At 44.5% G+C, this 19,212-nt stretch overlaps 1 protein-coding gene across 1 annotated transcript in view; it reads right to left on the reverse strand.

Moving 5' to 3' along the window:
- The window catches only part of LOC105202574 (protein neuralized), a 31,204-nt gene extending 17,032 nt beyond the window's left edge, over positions 1 to 14,172 (reverse strand). The window contains 1 exon segment of the mRNA XM_011171152.3: positions 10,791 to 14,172. Coding sequence (XP_011169454.2) covers positions 10,791 to 11,094 — 304 coding nt within the window. The 5' untranslated portion in view covers positions 11,095 to 14,172.
- Positions 14,173 to 19,212: the final 5,040 nt, after the last annotated feature.

Raw genomic sequence — 19,212 nt, forward strand, 5'->3', positions numbered from 1 at the left:
TTGGGGATGGCGATGCATGCCGTAGCAACGGTTGCGCACCACCTGGCCCGACGAAAGCAAGCCAGCCAGCCAGCCAGCCAACCAGCCAGCATTGGCGCATTTCTCCCTCCCTCTTTCGTCAGCCAAAGAACGAGAACTAAAAAAAAGGGGGAGAGAGGAGAGCACAAAAGGACCCTAAAGCTTTTGGGCATTCCGGCACCCTCCGGCACCCTCCTGAAAACCGATCGATGATCCTGAGAAGCCATATCTGCTCCTGTGCATACGTGTGCACGTCGCTCGTTAATAGCGCGAGGAGAGGCGACCGCAGCGACCTATATATTTTTGTAGGAAAACAGTCTAAGAGCAAGCTTGCGCGATGGGAAGAGAACGGATGAACGAAGGATCCGCGAAAGTAGCCCGAATGGAGCTTCATGGCTCAGCGATTTTCACGGAACATTAGCATACTTGATCGGCTACGTAGGGAGTCGCTACTCAATTAGGGGTGACTCAAACAGCGCGCGCGCGCGCGCGCGTGTGTGTGTGTGTGTGTGTGTGTGTGTGTCACACATTACGGGATTTATATACGTACGTCGGAAACATTAATCACTGTTTAGAACCGTAATTCGCATTTATCGGCATAAATCAATAATTCGCGGAGTAAACGAGATTGGCGGGATAATGAAAAGTGCATTCAGTTTGGAGCGAGGAGAATTAACAAGGACGTCGGGGCATGGAGGAGGAATGGAAAGTCTGGCTGCGCGAATCGAACGGAGCCGAACGGGTTACGTTGCGTATCGCCCTTTTTTTTATATAGGATTTCCATAGGAATGTGGGGGTAGCTACGCGACGCAGAGTACCCCCACCATCCCGACCACTGTCGCCACCATACTCGCCCATGGGGTTTGCGCGTGATATCGCAATAGAAGCTCTATCGATCCCGGCTCCCGACACAGCCAGACTGGCCGTTGTCAGGGGGTTGATAGCGATATGCAAAGCTCGGTGCGCCGCTACATACGCGGCTTCGTGTAAAAGCTCCGAGTGATTTCGAAGCTCGACGACCGCGAGTCGGCGACAAGACCACGAGTCCCTAAAAATATACGATTCGCCGAATTCATTTAAAGCTCGCAACAAGAGAGAAAGAGGGAGAGAGGGAGAGAATAAAGAAATGCGTGACAAATATAGCATTACACTTTGGCTCGCAGAATGACTCGATAGAAACCAAGCCCTTATAATCGTGTAATGCTCTTACGACGATAAGTTTCACGGTCCATCTGTCCTTAATATCATAAGGGGAAGCCACACCGGATCGCTCCACCGTCGGTCTTTTCCCCTCGTGCGATCCGACGTGCCTTTCCTTCCTGTTTCCTTCGATCCCTCCCCTTCCACAAAAAATATCTACGTGATATCCGTCAAAGTCCGTGGGAATTCACGTGCAAATTCCCGTGTTGAAGAAAAGAAAACCGATATAGATATAACACACCTAAAAGACTCGCTCTTCTGTACTATATGCATTCGACGCTTCGTTCCCTTCGACCTTCGTGGCGACGACGGCGGAGTAACGCCAATTTCCAAGTTGCGCAGGAAAAGACGTAATTGGTCGACAAAAGGATTAAAGGCAACGACCTTAATGTATTTAATTCATTCGATCCGGTTGCTCTCGTTGGCGAGTCCGTCTATCGTCCGCGGACTTTCTCGGTTTACACGAGAGGTCGACGGTTCACCGTGGCTCTCAACCGTGACGGATGAAGCGGAAAGCCCATCGTATCATCGCCGCCGCCACCTTCTCTCTTTACAGCGGGACGATTCTCCTTTTTGTGCGCCGCGCGCGACGATACAGCGCTCTGGATCTCGATTAGACGAGCGCGAGGAACGTACGCCTCGCCTCGTCTCGTCTCGATAAATATTACGACGCGCCGCGTCGTGCCGTTTCACCGGCCATATACTACTGATTATTATCGACGTGAAATATCAACGAGTCATTATGGTGAAATCCCGACTAATCGCAAGCCCGTACGTATGAGGAGAAAATCGATAATTTTCTTCGCGGCATTGAGACAATGCCTGGAAGGCAGGAACGCGGTAGGCGCGTGGGAGAGACTCGTTAGAGCGCGATCATCAAGCGTCGCCTCGGGGATTCCGTTCATGTTAAATTAGATGCGAATTAGCGTGCACGGCGATCCGCGACGAGAGGAGGTCTCTCGATAGAGAGCGGCCGTCGTTTCCTCGTGATAATTACTGTTCTATAGTCCGATTGTTTTTCACGTAAAACACGCCGATCGTAAGCAGCTTATAAAGTATGGAACTCATAAAACGTACGGAACATAAACACCATCATCGAAATAACAATATGTATAGTGTCGATTTCTAATTCGATCCATTCCGGAATTCCAGATTCCGACATATTATCAAAATTATAATAAAAGATGTTTTGGCTATACAATAGGAATTAAAAGTTTCCGAAATTAAAAAAAAAGACTTCTTAGATTTACTCTTTTTTTTCCTAATCAACAATCCAAAAATTTTTATCACGAATTTTGGTCTTGAAATCAGTTACAAAAAAAACAGCAAAAAATATGGTTTATAATAATTTTGGAAACAAAAATGATTATATTTTGTTGCGGTTTTAAATCAATAATTTTTAAACGAGTAACTAGATGTAAATAAATATTTGCACAAATATTTATTTGAATTTTATTAGTACATGTTGATTTAATGCTACTTCATCAAATTTTTGCAAATAAGTACTATAAAAATGGATTTGATACAAAAGTTAAGAGTAAACAAAAAATTAAAATTGAGCTCAAATTTTACACAGATATTCAAACGTAATCATAGAACAATGTATGAAATTTTTATATTCTTGGTAATATTTTAAAATACGACACATACATCCTTAATCTCGATCACATTACCAAAACATTAAAGCTGCAACGTCGGGCTGGAGATTGTCAATCACTTACGATGACCTCACAGCCATCAGCGAGCGCATAAAGGCCCTGAAAAGCATTGAAAGCGTTGGATCTAGCGATGAAACGATGTGCGCGATAATAGCGCGGAGGAGAGTTTATCGCGAGCGCATTGCGAAATTTTCGGCGGCGAAATTTCGCGGATCGCGAGCCGCGTCGTAAATCACGATGAGAAAAGCGAGTAAAAGTCGCGGGAGTTTACGGTGGCCGCGGTGCGGATAAACGCCGGTCGTTTCTATCGTTGGCAGACCGCCGCGGTTTACACGCCGCGCCAGCAGCGGTGTTTAGTTTATCGCGTAAAACCGGTACTTTCGCGCGGGATCGCGAGGCGCACGTGGGTAGTTTCGAGGAACCCGATCGCAGACAGATAAATTAAACCTTGCCGCCGTCACTCGGCGAGATGAAATTGCATTTAACTAAAGTATTGATTATCTTGCTCAAAGTTATCCATTAAATCCATTAATTCAATCACGGCTGCGAAACGTCCCGATAATTCTCAGTTACGGTCGCACACGGAGCACCGAGGAACCACCGTTCTCGAGGCACAATGCGTATCATACGTTCTCGCGAGTACGTACATTCCGCCGGGTAATTAAAGGCGAAAGAAAGTCTCACGAGAAATTTTCTCGTGCCGTTGCTAATTGAATTCAATCGCGGGGGTCAGCCGCAAACTTCCTGCGATTAAACCGATTTCGTATGGCCGGCGTAGGTGGATGGGTGGGTGGGTGGTGGCGCGAAGAATGAGAGGCGCTGGTCACGTCGTCGAGAGTGAACTCTGACACTCGGCAATTAAATCATCTCGTCGTTCATTCAGACATTGACTCGCTCGTTGAGGCGCCACGGCGCGGCGTACGAATTGCGCGTGGGCCGATCACGTCGGATTTTTCACCGCGGGACAAGACCCTCCCTCCTCACATTTTTTTTTTTTTTTTTTTTCATTCAACGATCCCCACGTGTTTTGTTCGTAGGCGGTAAGGTTGCTTCTATCGCACTCAACGAGAAATTGCGAGTATCAACCGGCGACTTCCGGCGATTAGAGCTGAGGACAAGTGTAAAAGCGCAGCGAAAGTTTCATGATGAGGAGGGGGACTCGTGCTCTGTTATGCGCGCTTCTGAACGACCATTCGTATGCTAATCCCGCGATCGACTGGCGATTATTCGGTAACGGTGTCCTTCAAGGACATCGGACCTTCGCTTTCCATCTGGAGCTCGTTATCGATGAACGTGTCAAGTAGCTTGAAGATTAAAAAGACTCAAAAAATTTCAATCGTGATTACGGAGGAAAGTTCTTATTTGCATCAGATTATCGTGGATCGAATCGTTATAAAAGGGACTCGATTAAAAAGCATCCGATGAATTTTGCGGTATTATCATTGTCAAAATTGCATCGGCATTGAAGTCCTCGAGATGGCTCGAGGGTATACGAGGGGCGACGATGTGGTTTCGCAACATTTGTTCCATTAAAGTCTAGAGGCGGCTCTCGACTCCCAGGAGTAATATGTGTATTTGCGAGTGAAGGGCTCTAGGGGCTTCTTATTCTCTCTCTCTCTCGTCTCTCGAAAAAGTCAGTCTCAGACCGAGGGCTGAGAGAACTATCGCGCCGCATGTAACAGAACCCACAATTTTCGATCGGACAAATGAATCATCGTGTTTATCGATCAGTGTACCTATATTAAAAAAAAAGAAAATAAAAAGTTCAAGTAAAACAAATTGGCGCAAACATCCGATGCTTTACGCGGTCCTTGCTTTCCAAAGATACAACGGCTGTTTCTGTGTTCTTTGTTGTTCGCCGCTTTCGTCCTTATCTTCCGAGAGCCAAAGTCCCTAGAGCTCGTCAGGATTCTATTTTTAGCACCCTTCGGGCAACCGTATCGCGGTGGTGCTTCCAGACAATTTCAGCTTCGTTTCTCTATAACGATGCAAAAAATATAGAGTATACGTGCCGAATGGAAGAATAAAGAAATGCTTTCTGAACAAGGAGCTGCGCGAATCGGAACGAGAGGAAAAAGCCCAGAAGCAGCGAGATAAGTGTACTTGAATTGAGAAATAGCTACGCGCCACGCAGACGTTGTTTCACCGTTAAAGCACCATTAAAAGCACGGCGAACGCACTTGGGTGCAGTAGAGCATCTCCATGGAGGAAAAGAATAAGACCTTAAAGAAGCAGCCCCGATAAATCTCGACGAAGGAGGGCAGGAGCCGGAGGGCGGGGGAGGGACTCGCCACGTATTAACCCGTGGCGTATTCAGGATCACGCGAAGGAGAACGCATCGTTAGGACGTCTCGCTGCGTAGTCAGGTGATTTATGCATAGAATATGCGTGAAGATCGCACCGACAACTCTCCCTCATCGCCTCGCGCTCCTCTGGCTCGACGAATAATTTACGAATAAATTTCAAATATTACGCGATTTTAGCGGAACGTTTAATTCCGCTTTAAATCTGTCTCATATAAATTGCGGGGAATGACGTAATAATCGCCGCGATACAAATTAATTAACGGAAAAGGAGCTCGCGCGTGAAACCTGAAACTGAACGGGGCTGCGCTCCTTATCTCTCGATTCAAGTGGATTTGAATCTCGGCGTGTTTCCGCGTCTGCTTCCAGAGTCACGAGATATATTTTTTCTAGCCGACAGCTAGTTTATAAAAGTTCACGATCTAGCCCCTGTCGCTCGAGATGCCATTACGTTAATAGCGGCAGCAGCCTCGGCTTAGCAAATGAGCTTCTCAAAAACACTCGTAGAGAAGCTCTTATCTATTCGTACCCTGGAACGCGTCTTCTGGAAACACTTGGATCGACGACAGATGTTTCGCAGTTACTCCGTTTCTTCGACTCCACTCGTGGAAGGAAATCGGTAGGAGATGGCAACAGCGTGTATCCATTCGTAAACAAATATCCACCGAGACCAAAAGGGATCACCACCTCGCGCGAGCGTTAAACAAAGCGAGTAAAAATGTTTAGATATTCGTCGCGGTTAATTCGAATGCGAATGGACGGTCTGTGATGACGATAACGCGAGTTCGTTCGCCGGAGCTGGGCGAGAGAGATCGCGGAATTAAGTATTCAGAAAATATTTTGCAATTACGTCACGTTACGCAGCCACGTAAGACGGGACGAATGTGGCTCAGAACGAATGGCGTCACGGCAGGGTGGCCTTACGAATTTCCACGCAGCCGAGCCCGAGCAGTTCGCGATATGCGCACGGGTCTGCTTATGAGGCCGCTTCCGGTGCACGCGCTGCGTGCCCACGTGGGGTGTTCACGCACCTTGCTTCCGCGAAGGTCCACTTTCCATGTCCGCGTTGCGAGATTACGATCTCCTCCGCAAAGCGGCGAGGGAGGCGAACTGTCGTTCCGCGGATGTGTCTGAGACCGCGGTTATCGAGCACTCGGATGAAATGTGTGTGTGTGTGTGTGTGTGTAGAATTCAAATGTGGAACGTCTTGGTTTTGTCTCTCGGACAAAAAGCCATCCCGGGAGAACTCAATCCAGGAAAACGGAACTCCTCTCAGCACCATTGTGCTATCGATGCTCGACTTCCGTCCTCGAGTACGCTGCTCGCTTCCGCTCACGATGTGCCGCCATCGCCTGCCGGATGTTGCGGACGATATCCTGTCGAAATTATCTTTCCGGAGAACGGAATCGGTCAGCGTGAACGCGGAAGGTGTAATTGCGGAGACAAGAACGTCGTCAAACGCTATGCCAAGCGAAACGACGATTCTTATTTTCAAGACATCTAAATTGATTAACAACAATCTTTTATTCGGCGGACCTCGTGTCTGACATTCACGCGGATTCACGCGACATTTATAAAATAATTCCGTTTTTCGACTCATTTAACGTTCGCTGAACCTATTCCGCGGTCTGTGTTTATACTTGTATTATGTACGTAGATAGCCTATTGAGATAAAGCCTCTTACCTATTGATAAATGCACCGTTATGAATTTCGATACGGTTATCACATGGGTGCCGGTATTATCGCTAATAAACAGGAAGGAAGGATGAATGGACACTTCTCGGAAAGGACTAACTCTTCAGGACACGTCCGCCGAACCCTTAAAATAGGCGGAGAATTCCCCGATTAAACGGTCAGGCCAGCTGACAGGAATACACTACGCGGCATCATGAACCGCAAAACCGGTTCGCGAAACGCTTGTGGGAACAAAGACGGGTTCCGTCTGCGGCTCGCTCTCTGACGTCACACGGCGAAGCGGAAAGTGGGTGGGTGGGTGAGGTTGTCGAGTCAGTGAGGACGGTCAGTGATCGCCCTTTGGTGAACTAAATCTTCGTCTACGATTCGATGAACTCGCCCGCGCCGAAAAGGGACTCGCGGGAAACACGCGAAAACCGTAAGAAATTTCATTTCCAAGTAATTGAGGTGATACTGGGACAGAGATCCGCGATTAGATGACTAGTGAATGCTTCAAGAGAGCTGTACATGTGCGTGAGTGCTTGATAAATTATTTATTTATTGAATTATGTAAACAAGTTAAAGAAAATCTCTCAATCGAGACTCTAGATTATATTCCAAGGATGTAAATAAATACTTGAATTAGCTCGCTCATTGAAATGTTAAATAAATCGATAAATCAAGATTTGAATATTCATTGTGCAGATTCGAAAGTATGTTAATAACAGAAAATCAAGATCTCAATAGATGTGACAAAGTGAAACTTATGGGAAATTCTGAATCCTTGAATCATATCCAACGCAGGTGGTACATTGTTTGTATGCACGCGCGAGCGCAGCATTATGCAATTAGCATTGCAATAACGTTTCGTCACGGCCAGCGATTTAATGCGTTACCAATCGCTCTCAGTGACTCAGATCGAAGGGGGAAAAAGACCCTTTTCCTCGAACAGGTAAATCAACCTCGTTCCAGTCATGATCGGTACTTTTCGATCGCGCGAAACCGTTCGGATGGAAAAAATCCTCTGAAATTAAGAATCATTTTTCTTCTCGTCTTGTCGACGATCGAACAACACGATATATCCCGATTACGGGCAGAAAGAGACAGAATTGTAAGACAAACTGGTTGCAAAAGAAGGACGTGAGAAGGAAAGAGGCATCTCAACAGCGGCTATTAAGAGAAAGGAAAAAAAAGAGACGCGACGAGGATGAGAAAGTAAAGAGGCTGAGAATCTCTGCAACCGAGAAACGAGTGATTCACCGAGTCGCAAAAAGACGGGGGAAAAGAAAAGACGGCGAAGGAGGAAGAGCAAAGACTGGTATCTCAGAAGCGATAAGATGACTTACTTTCTTCGTTTCGCTTATTCCGTAACGATAATTGCGGCAAAAAAAACCCCTGAAGTGTTCTATTCCGGTGTTTCTCTTCTCAGTTTTTTTTTCTTTTTCTTCTCTCACCTCCTCCCTCCCCTTCTCTCTCAAAGTAAAATTCTTGTATGTCGAGATGAGGTATAGATAACCAGCGAAATGCTGAATATATTCAAATGCACTTGTCAATTAACCAAACGGCATGCAAAGCAACCAACGAGGCAACTCTGAAATTTCAAGGTGGCTGCGTCAGCTGTTCGCTCCAGTGTACTTTAAACGACAAAGGGAAAGAGAAAGAGGAGAGACAAAGATAAGAGCGTCTTATTTCATTTTACATTTCTTACTCAATTGATTCATCTTACATTCAGCGAAAGGTGTAACCGCATTCTTAAATGTGGTTACAAACTTTGCAAAAGTTTTTCTAATCAGATTAAAAAAATTATAAATTTGAAGATTAAGACACAGCCTTAGCATAATATATATAAAGTCATTACATTGTTAATTAATATAGTAAAAGATAATGCAAGAATTGGTTTAAAACAATTTTAGTATAAATTATAAGGAACACACGTATCCGTTTCTTTCACAAATCTTCAACGGTTCAAAGCCCTCCCACAAAGGGCTCGCGTTGCGTTGGTCCCTTGAAACCTCCCGGTGAAGGAAAGTCGTTGACACGTAAAATTTATTACGTAAAGAAAACTACTCTTTTTCATTACTTTACTCCATTCCACTCGAGAACTCCAACTTGGAGTTGGACTAACCTTTAACCTCGATTTCAATCGACGCTTTGTCTCTTAGTAAAGAAGTGTATATTACAAATCCCGGCGGAAAATAGCATTTAAAGATCTCGGCCATCAGATTACGTTGGAATGTATAGATCAATGAGACTGTAGAAACAAAAACCGTTCTTGGAATCATGTTGCGTACAAAATGTATCACATTAATGCTCTCAAGCGCTATCATACATATTAATATTATTAATTAAACATAAATTATTTACAAAAAATAAACATGCTATAGATGTTTATACACATTCATATACACTATAATCATAAATTATTAAGAATATTATTATTAATATGCTTAAAAGAATATTAATTAAAAATATTTGTTGTTCTATGTACTATTATGGTTTAAATAAACTTTTTGAATTCTTTCTAAAAAATCAAAGTCAGAAGCAAAAATAGCAATCGGAAATATCTTCGACAATGGACGTCACTTTTGTCTCAGCCATTATCGCGTTCGGAATTCCATGACAAAACGATGAACATGCAGAAACTAAAGAAGAGAGTGGGCGCAACGAGTATCGAGAACAAAAGTCGCGCAAGCAAAGGGTTTGAGAAGTAGTTTCCAGTTACTTTGTGAGAAACTATCGTCGATAATGCCACATCTGCGAAAGACTGGATCGCGAAGGAAGGATATCTGATGAGAACACTACGGGATGATGGAAGCGAGAGCGGAGGAGCAAGCAATGTGCCTCTTGCCTCATGCCGCTTGCTCCTTCGTGGAATCCAGCGGATCGTTCATTGAAGGAAAAGTCGGTCAACAAAATACAGCTCGGGCCACAAGCTCGCTGTGAAATGAGCTTTTACTGAATGGATGAAAACGATGGAAACGAGCGCGATAGCAAAATCGAGAATCATAGGAAACGAAGCCCCCTTTTCCCAGCCAATATTTTTCGATCAACCTTCACTGTATCGCACAGCTTGGTGGTCGATCACGTATTAGTAACTGATTGCTTTACAAATATGTACAAGAAAAAATTTTGAGTTAATTTATTTCTTTCTTCTTCGAAATCGTATCGTTTTATTCATAAGTTAAATAGTTCTCTCATCAATACAAAAACGTGTATTATTTTTTTTTAGTTTTTAATTAGTATTTGAGTTTAATTTTTGAAGTTTAAACTGCTGCAAGTACTCCCCTAAACAGTATCGGAAATATGTAGTTGAACTTCTCCCGAAATATACAGTGAAAAGTTAAAGGTAGCAGATGCATTGTCAATAATTATTGAACTCGCGGTGCGATAAACCGCTGACGAACCGCAGGGAATAAAAGCCAAAATTGTTTCCCCGCTCGTTCTATTGCCATTTTAGAATTTAGAGGTTTGTTCCTCGATGACGAGAGTACGCCGCTCGGTTCCAACAATATTCATCGAAGCGCTCGATGAATTCAATTTTACAGCGACGATTTGAATGTAGATCGCTTTGGCAAGAGCTTGGAGTATGCTAGCTAATATTCTACAATAAAACATCAATGAAAGCGTGTGCGTGTGTGTATGTGTGTGCGAGAGGGGAGAAAGTCAATTTTTTTTTCAATCAAATTCTAAAATTTAAGGTCTGTAAATAGACCTTGCAAATGTGAGAAGTCAGAAAGAGGTAAATCCAACTACAAATTCGATACAGTTTGCTCCATCAATCCTTCGCGAAGGGAGCTTGTTCGAATGTCGTTGACCGGCAAAATCGGACAAGTCTCGCGGAACAGCGTTCATGATCGATCGATTAGCCGCATGATCGGCCGAGCAGTGACCGGAAAGTATCAAAGACAATGAGGAAGTGACGGAGGTGTGGCTCACCTAGACCCATCTTGCGCTTAAGCTTCTTGAGCACTTTCATCTTGCTGCGCAACGGTGCCAGGATGTTGTTGTCGCCGCTGTTGTTGTGCTGCGGCGACGCGCTTAGCGGTGCGTTCTTGCCGTGATGGTGATGATGATGGTGATGATGGTGGTGCTGGTGGTGATGGTGGTGATACGGGTCGCAGGGTTGCTGTTGTTGCTGCGGCTGTTGCACACTCGCGCCGGAACTGCCGACGTGGCTGCAGCAGTGACAGAGGTGGCTGCTTTTGCTGCCCTTGACCGCGCACTCTCCGGACACCCCCATAAATGTGGCCGTGCTGCTCTCGCGAGAGTCAGGCGCGAAAAGCCGCGACTACAGGTGTGCAAATGGAGATAGGCGGTAGAAGGACAAACGAACCTAACTCCGATGGCTCTCACTGAAGATCGCACTTTCGGACACTGATCGCGAAAACGAGATTACTTCCTCCGTTTCTCCTTCACACCACTCGATCGTCAAAATCGTGAAACTACTCTTGAACGAAGATCAGCGCGAAGAACATCTGATGCAGAAGTTGATGAGAATTGAACGTGAATTTCGTAATCCTTTCCCGTCCTGTGACGCGACTGTGCCGTTTCATTCGGCGACGTGTCTAGCGGGTGGATGCACCGGGTTCACACTGTGGAAACCCTAAACCCAAGACAGAGAAAGAAAGAGAGAGAGAAGAAGGGAATTGCGAGTAAGACCGCGTGTCACGCCGACGAGTGGGGCGATCTAACACGTAGATCGTGGATCGCCTACGTGCCCCGTCGAGCGCCCTGGGACGACTGACTGTTTTCTGTCGCGGAGCGCGAGAGTATTGTGGCAACGCGCGCGAGCCGCCATCCAATGGGACCGGGCGGATCCCCACCGTCCCGAAGGTGGAGGTGCGTGGAGGGGTGGTCTGGCACCTGGTGGACAGCTGCCCCTTACCTGGCCGCGATGCACCCGGCCACCCCAACGCGCAAGATCGAGGATACATCGTCGACCGGAGTTAGGGTACACGAAACGATCGCCGATTCTGGAATAGAGAACTACGACTTTTCTCCATTAATTTCGACCTCTCGACTGGGACGTCAACGTTGGTTCGCACGATTCTCTTTTCCCATGAGATTCTAGAAATACAATTCTATCGGCTCAAACTCTCGTTCACGATGAATATAGAATGATTAGTGAAAGGATCTTCGATCGCGTAACTATTTAATCAAAAGAAAGCCTTCCGAAGAGCGTACGTATTGTCGTTCGATTTGGAACTTAAGGCGTTAGAATGAAGCTGTTGTCGCTTTTTAATTTTACAACGACCTGACAAATTATCCTTACGGAATCGAATAGTAATAAATCTACGAACGCAAATGGCTCCGTTTGGTTCCCGACTTGAAACCGCGCGCAGTTCGAAGCGTATCGAAAGAAAGATCGTGTTTCCATGGGATTCAAGATACCTCTCTCATCCCATGACGACGCGGACCAAGATCGCCGCGTGAAATACAAATTACATAATGACGAATAAAAAGGGAAGAAAAATGATATTCGTGGCACGCAGCGTCTCACACGCGAAGAAACTTTATACAGGTACCCATATACCTTTAATACACGTAGACCACGAAATTCGTTCAATCTTTTGCATCCGATGTTTCATTTAATTTCCATGCGGGCACTTTCAGAAGCGATAGGAATGATTTAATAAGAAGTTTTTTATTTAACAACGATCGAACTAATGACGGTTGTGTGTGTGTGTGTGTGTGTGTGTGTGTGTGTGTGTGTGTGCGCGCGCGCGCGCGCGCTGTGGAATGAAATATATCGAAAGAGAAGAGCGTGCGATCCTCGGGGAGAGATGAACTATCTTTCCCTGCCGCGTGAAATTTAATTTGCGCGAAGGAGACACCAAATCGACTTACGTGCGGAAAGAAACGTCGTTATGGCTTGGGGAAAAGGAGGGCAAATTGGATCTGTATCGAGTTGACGAGATGAAATCGAAGGCTTGTTTGATCGATACAACGGATACTCGCGAGAATTCGACGCTCTCTTCGACACGTACGCGATAAAAACTTTTTAATGGTGGTGCTAATATAATATATAAGAGCTAATATAAATTTATAAGTGTCGATTAGTGTTTGGGAGAGGGAGAAGAACAACTGCGATGAAAATACTTACTGCTAAATACATGTTGGCAAAGGCGCAACCCCTTCATCGATGACCTCGTTCGTACCCCTCTCCCCATTTGGCTTTGTATGCCGGTTGCAACGTTAAATGACTCTTATTCTTTGCGACCCCATCGTCAATAACTCAAATTTTGCCGACAGGTTGCGGCATTCGCGCAAGGTGCATCCAATGTGCAATATTATGCACCCTTGCGAAGAGTACGGACGCGGTGCCGTTACGACAGTCCGGACAAAAACTGCCGCTACTTTATTCCTTCGTCGTTATCTGCCCTATCGATTTCACGCTTACAAAAGAATTACGCAACCGCGTCAGAAAGAGGAGAGAGAGAGAGAGAGAGAGAGAGAGAGAGGGAGAGAGAAATAAAATTGTTCGCGAAACAATGACCGTTGACAACGACGTAGCGATGTCACTTTGTCAGCCATTGTTCCGACGATCAACGGGATATACTCAGACGTCACTGGATGAGACATTGTTTTCTGTAAGGCGTGAGTACGCTCGGTACGGTTAAATAAGCGGGAATGCGCTAAAATCAAACCAAAACAGTCCTGCGCGACCGCAACTCTCGAGAAGGGGTTGTCACCCGTCGCGCGGTTGTTCCTCCCGCTCGCTCGCGGCTCGTGTGTGCGTATAATGTTCGTGTCACGTTCGCGGCGGGGGATAGGAAACGAGCTGGGAGACTCGGTATTCTTTTTCTCGTGCGGATGGGAAATATGCCCACGTCACCGTGGCCGCGGCTTCCTTTCGCACATCCTTTTCGTCGAGTGTGTCTCTCTTGCGTAAACGATTACGCGCGGGAGTAGCGTGCGCCGCACCGTGGCCGCCTTCATTCATCGAAATTCAATAGATAGATGCCGGAAGGCCTCTCGAGGTACGGAAGTGCCGGTTTAAAATACACGGAAATAATTGTTTTATGCTGTAATAATTTTACGTAATTACACGTCAAAGATAGTAATAAAATATAGACAGCCTATATTTCTCCGGCACGATAAACTGCACAGTTCCATCGCAACGAGCGCGACAAGTAACTCGAGCCTTTCATTCCCCTGTGCGATTTAACAATTTAATTACAGCGCAGCAGTTCCGTAAGAGAGAATAATTACGAGACGCCAGACACGTCCGAAAGTATGCTTCTTACATCGCCACTTCAATTAATTCCCCGCTCGTCTTCTCATTATATCCCCGCTGTACGAGGGTGCGCGCGTGCACGTGAAAACCGCGCGCATTGTTACTCGCGCGCGCGCACACGCGCGCACACGCACACGCACATACACACACGCGCGCGCGTGCTGCCATATGCGGCTATTTATATGCACGCGTGGCCGCGTGCACGCGCGCGCGCGGCTAACGTTCTTTCTTCATCGCGTCTCTATACGATGATGATAATACACCTCGTTGACCGCAAACGCATAGACGCGTGAATTTCAGGACGCGGATGCAAAGAAAAATTCCCCATTGAAAAAAAAAGTCTGAGACTTGCTCTCCCCGTTGCTTAGGAAGAAAAAAAGATCTACTGTCGCCGTTTATCACAATCTGAATCTTGTGTAACGTACCAAAGCAATTTACGCAAATTAAGTGATTAAACGCAAAATGTATATCTAGAAGCTTATAATTCTTATGATACCATGCTCATCCCTACCATTCTGGATATCTCGAATCTGTTCATTCTTTCACTCATTTAAGACGATTCAAAAAATCTTTAAAAATTCACGAACATACTTTCAGCTTCCTAGAACAAATGTTGAAACTTTATTTTAGAAAATAATAAAATGTATATAATTTAATGATCCATCGAGCTTGCGAAAAATATGTACGAATAAGACGGGGACATGAACTACCCAGGATATTATAGTAAGAAAAGAGTCCGTTCGACATTTATCGAGATGAGACACTTTCGTGTACGTGTAATTTTTTTTCTCTTCTTCACGCCAGAGATTTTCAACGCCAGTGAATCGACGTAGCTCACGTGCCCTCTGCGATCTCGCGGAGGCAAAGGAGAAGCCTCGCGAATCCGCCCATAGCCTCGAGGAAACGGAGACACGCCTCGGTAGCTCACTCACCGCGTTCACGGAACTTAAAATCCGACCGGCGATACGTTTTGGAGAACACTCAGAGAAATACACAAAGAACAATTTACTCGGTACCTTTCTTCCTTTACATACGAGAATTCAGCATGAAAATATCAGATTTAATATTTACAAGCACGAAACATTTATTTCACATGTTTCGTGAAAGCACGCCTCAACCGTTCATTTAACATGTAAATTTTGTTCCGATCCTTTCATGTTCTCCAAGAAAAGGTCCGATTATTTGAGCCTTGGATTTATTTTTCAATTTGTGCTGCGTTCCGACTTTCCGATTGCGTGTATATAATAAAGACTCGATTAAATAGATTTTTCATAATTTTCTTTCTATAACCAATCGTAAGTTTGATTAGATCATTAATTCCATTTTTCAAGAGTGTTTTTCCATTAATTTTCACTCTAATAAAAGTTTGATTAGATTAGCTAGATTATTTTTCGAAGTCTCTTTTCGATAAATAATATTGCCCTGCTCCAACTAATAAATGATACTACTCTAAGAATTTTTCAGATAGTATAACGTATCATCGCATAACCCTATAAATAGGATCCAAAACTGCAACGGCAATTCCTCAATTTATTTTCATAAACTATATATACGCGACAAATCGCGTAACCATAGTGTATCATCGAAATATACAATTAAAGAACTTATTACAAAGGAAAAGAAATAATTTTTTTCTTTTTAGGACATTTATATTAACAAATCTTTAAGAAAAAAAATCGAACGATAGCACGTTCGCTACGAAGAACCGCGTATTACACATTTCCTTCATTTCGCAGCGTCAAACAAGGGGTTGCCTCGGTCCAGCATCTGTCTACCATATCTACCTCGCCTCGGCGCCGTGCAATGTGCCCCTCATAAGTAAGCGACGGCGGCAGAATCGCTCGAATCGCGCGCAGATGCGTCTCCTTAATAGGGATTCCCGGTGGCGAGGATGTCAGCGGCGACCCGTATGCATATAACATAATGTGAAATAGCGGAAGCAAGGCGGGATGGCAGGAAGTCGGAGAAACCGACGCGTGCGCGAACCGTTCTCGCATCCTCGTCCCCTCGTGGAAATATAGAAGGCGATGAGAGAGAGAGAGAGAGAGAGAGAGAAAGAGAGGGGGGAGGGTATTCTAGAAGTGTACTGCCGGCTCGGATTACTATACGCGATCCCCCCGAAGAAGAGAGGGAACAGATAGATGACGGATCCTCCAACGGTTGCTAACCTCCCACACATTGCTAACCTCTCGATTTTCTCTCGACGCAGCTGATTTCAGTCTAATCTCGAATTTCCTGCGCAAACGTATCTCTCAACGGTAAACTTCATTGACTGTCACGGCGAATTCGTCGCCGTTATATAATTGTTAGTTGATTTTGTTCGGTTACCATTATGCCGACTATGAAAAGTGGCAAGCGAAACGTACGGTGTAACATTGATATTACGTTGTATTTGACGTAACAAGATTACGATAGCCTGAGGTTTATAACTTTCTTTAGTTAGGCCTGGTGAGAGCGTAGTGTCAAATAATGAAACACCACGGTAAGGCGGACTGGAGTCTCCGCTTGCTTTGAGCAAGGAAGCGGAGATACGCTTGGCAACCCCTAGGCGGAATTGACTCTCGCGTCGAACGGGCAATGCGTCTGAAAGCAGTCCGTTCGGGTACAATAAATTTGGGGTATTACGTACGATCTCTCGTAAAAAAAAAAAAAGAAGCAATGCATGCAACGCTTTTCCTCGGCGGCGTTTCAGTCCCATTCACAACTCGGCATTTGCGTGCCGCGTTCGAAAGTAACGTTTCCGGAGGAGCAACGAGGCAGCTCATTCAAGATTTAGGACAATGAGAGAAGATCGACGCGATTTCCTTCTCCTTTACAATCATTTCTAAATCGCTCTGAAGCAAAAGATTGTGTTCCGCGATTTAACATCCATAATCAATTAAATGAGAGAGGAAGAGTGTTTTGCGCAACGTCAACGCGTTATAGACGCGTGGGAAGGAAAAATTTGTGCTACGCGGAATATTTGTAATTTTCGGTGCGACATTTCGCTTCTGTGACGTACATGCGACGGTATTACGGATATTAAAGTACAATATGCTTTGACGTACTGCGTGTCTTTAGAGGCACGACACTGAAGACACGAGTCACTAGACTAAGTTGACCCCATTGTACCACAATCATTCTATTATCACTCAATTTGTACCGATGCACGACGTCGTGCACACGTACGTGGCGTTGTGAAGAAAGTACGTTGTTTAATGCCGTTGAACGTTACTGAGAAAGTAGGTACGGTTCACCCAATTAATTTATATCTCATTTATGTCATACACACATACACACGTATGTATGCGGAATGCGAAAGTATCTATAAAACAAAGATTTTTTCTTTATAAATGCAGTTTAAATATCTCTCCTGTTTCAAACAAAGTTTATGACATAAGTAAAATAAAAATTACTTGGAGGAATCCGTTTCTCTAGGCAACATTCAATAAACAACATACACATAGCTTATAAGTTTAAATATATAATATAGCTTGTTTAATGAGAAAATTAGTTTTGTCAATATTCACTACACGCTTGCTCTTTTTCAGAATGACGACATATATATTATTATTAATCGCCTGTAGCAATTGCGGATCAATATCGATTTTGCGAATGTTCCTGCGGAGATCTACGAACGGTGAATTCTACAACTGATGAAGAACAATCGCAAACACTTTATTTGCGGTACAATTATCTAAATGTACGCGAACAGCTGCATACGGGCGTTATATACTCAGTCGCGTAATGATTCTTCAGCTGTCACCATATCATCCGAGACGAGACAACGAAGTGCCCGGTCTCTCGTTGCCGCGGACAATACCTAAGTGCACCTGTCCTGACGATGTCAGGAAACTCTCAACGCCAATAGCGTCGATGCCTAAAGAAATATCTCTTTCTTTTCGCTCATGCGGGTCGCTAGCACTTCCCTTTTATCGGTCAGTCGCTGATAATTCAACTGGATAGTCTGTAACGGATACTCGGCGAGTTTCAAACTCGATGAAATAACAGCGCGAATACCAAGTTCCTAAAATGAGGACAACTTCATCATGCGAAATGGTTGATAAGAGCAGCGTGCTCAACGTGGCGTCGTGCCGAGACTAAAGATCTCCGAGGAGCGCGGCGCGCTCGAAAACGCGTTATAAATTCAAGACCCTGTTAAATAAACACGCGGCTGAGACGTTTGATCGGCGATGCGAGAAGCACCGAGAGTGTGGAGCTGCTCAAAGTGCGTACGTAGAGAGCGGTTTGTTGAGCGAGTTTATAAAAGGCGTTCACACAGATTAGAGCGAGTAAAGCCGGGAGAAAAGCGCGCGAGATACGGACGACCGTTGAGGGACAATCACGGCGTAATCGGCTTTTTGGTAGCGACAAAGAAGACCATTATCTCGTTGCTCAAATAAACCGCTTATCGCCGCCCGCTGCACAGCCTGGATAGGTCGTGCCAAAAGTAATCTTTGGAATGTACAAAATGATGACTTTCCACAATCCGTCATCGTTCATCGGGAAAAATAGTTCAAGCTTAGAACTGACAGCGCTAATCAGCACTCATCAAATTAAGGCATAAAAGAGATCTAAACACGGATTAAAAAAATTAACCTTGTCCCAGATAGATATTTGATTTTTCTTTCATAAATCAATTCTGTTGAGATAAGATAATCGAAAAGCAAACACATATTTCCTATCCGAAATCACAATTTGTTTTATTCTGACATGTGTAAAATATAAAGTATCTAATAAAATATTATATTTTTTCGATGATTTTATTTTAATAATTCTATATATAAAATGACAAAAAATTGATTAATAAAAGAAAAAAGTGATGTTGAAAAGAATATTTTCAAACGGCTCGCTTCAGAGATGCTACATATCAAATCTCAGAGAGAGAGTCTGAATTTACAAACAGACACAGACTTTCTCGACCATGCCTACTCGGCGATCTTAGACAGGTTGTGACTTCTCTGATACATATCGCCTATTATTTCGTGCTCATTTGTGTTCGAACCATTGACAAAGAAATATCTCTGTGCCATTCTATTTATTATATTTATTAATTTTATTATTTCCGACTCAATGACGTCTTTTTTAAAAAATCTGTGTTAATTTATTATTTTACGATGTGACGTCAACACCTCACAAAAT

The sequence above is a fragment of the Solenopsis invicta genome, chromosome 12, assembly GCF_016802725.1.
Source record: "Solenopsis invicta isolate M01_SB chromosome 12, UNIL_Sinv_3.0, whole genome shotgun sequence".
NCBI lineage: Eukaryota > Metazoa > Arthropoda > Insecta > Hymenoptera > Formicidae > Solenopsis > Solenopsis invicta.